At 48.4% G+C, this 6000-nt stretch overlaps 1 protein-coding gene across 1 annotated transcript in view; it reads right to left on the bottom strand.

Annotated features, from left to right (window-relative positions):
• Positions 1-6000, bottom strand: part of CRACR2A (calcium release activated channel regulator 2A) — a 133069-nt gene that overhangs the window by 2177 nt on the left and 124892 nt on the right. Inside the window, 2 exon segments of the mRNA XM_023759955.1 lie at positions 106-182; positions 2399-2500. Coding sequence (XP_023615723.1) covers positions 106-182; positions 2399-2500 — 179 coding nt within the window.

Here is a 6000-nt window from a genome sequence, read left to right as displayed (position 1 = left end):
GTGGGGGCGTGGGTGGTGGTGGTGAATGCAGTGGTCCCTGTCAGACCCGCAAAGCAGTCACATCATCCCATCCCATCCCATCCCATCCGCGGAGCTGTCCTCTACCTGGCCAAATGGAGCAGGGACTCTTTGGTGTTGTGACCAGAATAGGCACTGCATTCATAGAAGATCAGATTGTTCTCCTAGAATCATAAAACAGAGGGGATAAAAGGAGGGGAGCTGGAGGGAACTGTGGGGTAGGGGAGAGCACCTGTCTGCACCTACCCACAACCCTGCTTCCTCTCCAAGTCCCCTTTAATTCCTCCAGCCCTCGCCATTCTCTAAGAGGTTGATTTCTGTCTTCTCAGGGAAGTTCCGTTACCATTTCCCAGGTGAGTTGTAACAACTGTGAAGCAACAAAAGCATAAGCTGCCTTAGTGCTTCACACTCCCTCTAATTACTCTCTGGTAGAGCGTGTACTCATTTCCTTTTCACACCAGCCTGTGATGCAGACAGGCAAAGACTCAGAGGCCAGGATGGGCAACCTTCTTCCCACTTCATGGTCAGGAAGACTGAGGCTAGAGAAGGTATAAGTGGCCTGCCTGCTCCAGCCCTGTCTTGAGTTAATGGCAGGGCTCCCAGCAGCATACCTTTCCCAGGACACAGGCATGCCATGGCCTAGGGGCAGATGTCACTGAGGGCTCCCATAGGAATCCTCCTTCACACAGTTAATTAGCACTCCAGCGTGGCTGTGAGCCCTGGTGCATGGACAGCTGTCCATCCCTTCACCAGGCAGAGGCTGGGCTGCACACACAGCACAGTGGGGCCTTGGCCAAGGCTCATCATTTTTCTATTTATCACTCCCATTTATAGCTGTCCTGCTTCCTCATGACAGTGCTAATGGCACTGAGCCCTGGAGGCTGATGTCCTGTGGGGATGCAGGCAGTGGAGTGAGGACACTTCTTTTGTGGCTGCAGATCAAGAGGCTCTGCAAATGCTTGTTTCCAATTCAGCTTTCCTGCTGCACACCCCACGGACCCAGCTCTGTCCTCCACCCTCTTCACCCCTGCCCCTCCCGCCTCAGTCAGACCCTGACTCCTGGCCAGTCTGTGAAGAACGAAGGTTTCATGGGGAGGTGGGGGATGTGCACTGGGCCTGAAATTGGAAGACACAGTTTGTCTTCCAGCCTCAAGTACAGACCCCACCACTGAGAACCTGTGTGATACTTTGAATAAATCACTTAATTTCTCTGAGCCTGTTTTTGTTTCACTGACAAAAAAAAAAAAAAAAGAAAAGAAAAGAAAGAAAAAGAAAACGGGACGATAAAAATATAGGTCTTGCAGTTCCTTAATCAAAATCCTTGGATCCAGTTGTATTTTAGAATCCAGAAATTTTGAGTTTCAGAAAGATAATGCATGTATACACGATATCAAATAGTACCCTCAGTGGGTCTGGACAGCATCCTGTAACCAAGCATATTAATATTTCTTCAGTGAAACATTTGAATATTCATTTAGAGTGTGGCACACACACAGAGACCATAAATAGCTGCATGTCAGTTCTGGTCAGATTCTTCTGCCAGATGAAGTCAAAACCGCTCTTTCTTTTCAAAGCTTTTTGGATTTTGGAATTGAGGATGTGGGCTTGTGGATGTAGCTGCTTGGTGACCCTCCATAGGAACACATACCGGGCCCTTCTTCCTTCTTTTTCCTTGGATCTTACCATCTGTGCCCGTTTTCCCAGCCTCTAAGCCACGAGCCTCTGTTTAGCTCGAGCACACTAAAATGATGAATCCTTGGCCGAACAGCACCCCCATCTTTCCGGACACATGGTGCCCCGAAAACTACGCTGAGGGCTGGAGCAGCCCCGGGAGAGCACGGTGTGTTTTGCTGCCTGATTTCCGTCCAGCCTTGTTGGTTCTGGGCCTGGGCAAGCGGGCCGCTGCTTGTTTGACGGCAGGCCATCCAGTGTGTGCCCTGCGTTTGTCTCGAGTTCACAGCTTTGAGGCTCAATCTGACAGACAGGATGCACTCTCCACAGAGCTGTCCAAAGAAGGACCAGCCTTGGCGTGAGTGTTCCATCCCGGGAGGCGGTCAAGTGGAAACACAGATGATGGGATTCGAGCATCAGATAGGGACTAAAATAACCAACTTCTCACTATCTAAGAATTTCTAATTCTGACTTCTGAGGGAAAGAATTTGGGAAAATTCCCCACACCTTAGTCATCCCTGGCCAACTCCCACTTACAATCTGAGGCTCCCATGGAAAGTTCCACATGCACAGGAGCTGGACGCCTATCTTGCCCACTCGCTTCCTTCCCAGCGGGCTTCCAGGGAAGGCTCCCCCCAAGGCTCTGGGGCACATGCCCAACTGCCTTGGGTGCCACCCTGTCCATAGAGATGGGAATGCCTGCTCTTACCTTGGCCAGCTGTTCTCCAAGGCCCCGGGGAACTTCCCGCTCTTTCTCGTTGTCGATTTTATTGCCCAGCAGAAGTACAGGAATACGGTCCCCGACAGCTTCCTGCGGAACAGACATCCCCACTCAGAGAAGCATCCATAAGGAGAACCAGGGGGCAGGCTTGGGAAGCTGGATGGAAAGACACATCCGGCTGCGAATGCCCTCCTGCTGCAATAGGCCAGGTGACAACAGAGGCATCCTGACAGTTGAGACCCACCTTCTGTGGCAGCCTCTGCTTACAAGGCTTCTGCCAGGTGCCCGAGGCCCCCCTCTGGGTGCCTCTGGGTACCCCCAGTCCCTGTCAGTGCAGTGACCTCCCCCTTGCCACTCTCCTTGGATGCTGGACAGAACACACGGACCCCCTGGATGTGCTGGGAGTGGGTATCAGGATGAGGGCACATTTGAACTATGTTTCCTTCTCCAGGGCTCACACCCCCCTGAGGCCATTCCTACATGACCCGACTTAGTCTTAACAAGAATGAACCAAAGGAATTAATGCAATGTGGTTTGGGGCTGTTCTAGGGGTTGCTGGGTTAGAAGTGGCATCTCCAGGCATTTCATATTGGGCACGTAAGCTCTCTGAGGGTTGGGTCCAAATCTGATTCATGCTATTGGGTCCACAGTGCTGGGAAAATGACTGTTGTGTGTCTCATGGAGGTCACCACGTGGGCCTGCAGAGCCTTGTCATTGGGTACTCTGGGTCTGAAGGAAGCCCTGCGTGGGAAGAACTGTGTGGCCATAGCACCTCTTGGGCCAGAAGTGACAGGATTATTCAAGGGGTCAACCCTATTTACTCCTCCTGCGGCTGCGGCAAACCAGCAGGGGCCTGTGCACCCAGACTCCCTGTGCCTCAGCATCCTCCTTGTGAAGTGGGTGCACCGTCTGTCCCTCTCCTGAGGGCAAAGGGCCCAGGCCACACAGCCATTTAGTAAGGACATAGAGTAATGTTCACATTTAAGCAGGTTGTTATTTTTACTTGTGAGATATTTAATTAGGGGCTTTTGATCATAATTTGGTAGAGAATAGTTATTCATTGTAGCTAAATGTACTAAAGAGAGGGGGCTGTGGGAAAAGAAGCTAACAGTTATAGTTTTGCCAATAATTCAGCTATTTTACATTGCCATTCCAAATAAATGTCCAAAGCCCATCCAATAGGTACAACTATTTTAAGTTTAAATGCAATTACATTTGAAATTAAGCCTCAATGATTCCTTAAACTATACATTCAATTTTATTGCTGTTCAGTCAGGAAAAAATTTATTCAATGAGAATTTTGAGGCTCAGAGAGTCCAAGAGAACATTCAACATCAAAGTCACTGAGTTATGAGGGCCCTTTAGTATATGGGCCCACAATTCTCTAATGTTTTCCTCTAAATTCTGATTTCCAACAAACTCTCTGCTATTTAGTGTCTCATTAACTAGAACTCTCTAAAAGCAGTGTCCACATATCCATGGTAAGATGGTAAATAATGTTGGTAATGGTGACGCAAAGGCACAAGATCTTACATTGTCGTCTGACCCATCAAAATAGATTCAATTATGTGCACTGTAGTGGATGTGTTAAGTGGACTGCATTTAATAATTTGCAAGTGAAAACCCCACTTATGGCATATAAAGAATGCTGTGTCGCTAATGGGAATGTCCCCATTCTCTGACTGTGCTGTGCCGCAGAAACCTGGGCAAAGAGTTTTATACAGAAAAGGAAGAAAAGAGGAGGAAGGCAGGAGATGGGCCAAAGGGCTTGCTGCTTGGAGCACAGGAGAGATATCTGTAGAGTTATGTGTGAGGAATGACTAAGGCTTGTGGGATTTCTTGTCATGGAAACTCTGAAAATATGAGCATCAGACTTGAAATCCCAGGGCAGGAGTCCTACCCAATCTGGTATGAATGGTGGCCTCAGTTTCCTCCCTTTTAAAGGGCATGCTGGGTACTGAAGGAGGGGATCTGATGAGGCAGGAAACAGTCCTAAGCCTGACATCTGAGCCCTGTGCACCACACACAGCAGTGTCCCCCTTGGGAAAAGAAGGGACAGTCTTCTTTTTAAAAGAAATTCCTGGATATAAACATAGAAGAGCTTAGAAGGGGCAAAAGTTCCCCATCTGGAGCCGTGCCTTCTGCTCTTTGCATTGTCCCTGTTACACAGACATTCTGCACAACTCACTCCCCCTCAGGGGCCCTGGCCTGCCACTGATAAAGGAGAATTTGGTTTCTCTCCAAAGATGTGGCAAAAATAAGTGAGACCACACATAACACTGGAGAGTGTGCTACCGTGGGCAGCCAGTGGACGTCACTCCAGCCCCAAGTCAGTCTCTGACACAGGGCCACCCACGAGGAGGGGCTGGGGCTGGGGTAGGTGTCTCATGGTCCTTTCTCACTTTAACCTCTGACTAAACTCCACCCTTTTTGTACACATAACTAGGTTTTCAGCCTATATATCGCTTGCCACAAAGATGCTCATAATTATCCACCTGATGAAGTCCAAAGCTCACCTCTTCTGGAGAACAAATCTATGGCCCCCAACCTCTGCAGATGTTTCTACAGATGTTGGTGAAGTCCCATAGGCATGCCAGGTCAGACGGAAGGAACTGAAGCTCCTTAGCCGTGCACACAATCTCTGTAGGAGACCTGGCTCTGCTGTCCTGTGGGGCCCGCCCCAATCGCTCCTCTCTGCTCTGAGCTGTGAAATAGGCCTCTAGAGCTGGTTTCCCTCTTCTGACTTAGATACAAAAGCCTCTCTACACCTCCAATCACTTTAGTTGCCTTTCTGTGAACTTGTGCTTGTTGGAAGACAGACTAGTTGGAATTCAAAAGATTATGCATCTCTGATTTTAAATAACAAGGCTGTCAATTTGAAGCAGCGGACTGACATTTAGCTCCGAATGTGCAGCTGTTGGGTTTGGTTGGTTGTAGTGTGTGTGTGTGTGTGTGTGTGTGTGTGTGTGTGTGTGTGTGTACATCTATTTGCTCTTAACTGGGAGGGTGCTGCTATCTCTCTGGAGCCAGAACAAAAATTTCTCAGCACATTAAAGCTTGCAGTTATGCTAAGAAAAAAATGACTGTAAAATTATATCTTGGGGGTTTCCATATTTATCCACCCCCTTGACTATGAGTCAAAACAAGATTTATTTGTGTAGTTCGTTTAAACTGCCAGCACTTCAAGCTTAGCTTGGAATGTGGGGAACAAATCTGCTATTTTTTGCTCTGTGTTGCACATTGTCACCAATGACAAAGATCACAGAATGAGAATTAGCCAACAGTCCACAAAAGGAGAAGGAAGTGGGCCTGACCCCTTTCTGCTGAAGAACTAATGGTTCTGCTTTGAGACCAGAGCTGGCAGGACTGAAAAAGAAATGAACACCTCTTTCTCAGAAGCAGATTTCAACCATGGGCCATGTGATGAGAAAGAAGTATAACGCAGGGGCAAAGCCCTAGATTTTAGTTCTGGCTGTGCTGTCTCACAGGCCGGAGTGCCTTTGGACAAGTCACTTCCTCTCTGGATCTCAGGATTTCTCATCTCTATAACAAGAGGCTGCATTGGATTAATTTCCCCTTTTTTCCCAGCT

Source organism: Myotis lucifugus, unplaced genomic scaffold, assembly GCF_000147115.1.
Source record: "Myotis lucifugus unplaced genomic scaffold, Myoluc2.0 scaffold_167, whole genome shotgun sequence".
In the NCBI taxonomy this organism is placed as follows: Eukaryota; Metazoa; Chordata; class Mammalia; order Chiroptera; family Vespertilionidae; genus Myotis; species Myotis lucifugus.
Note: the sequence above shows the minus strand (reverse complement) of the source record. Positions and strands in the feature narration are given on the sequence as shown.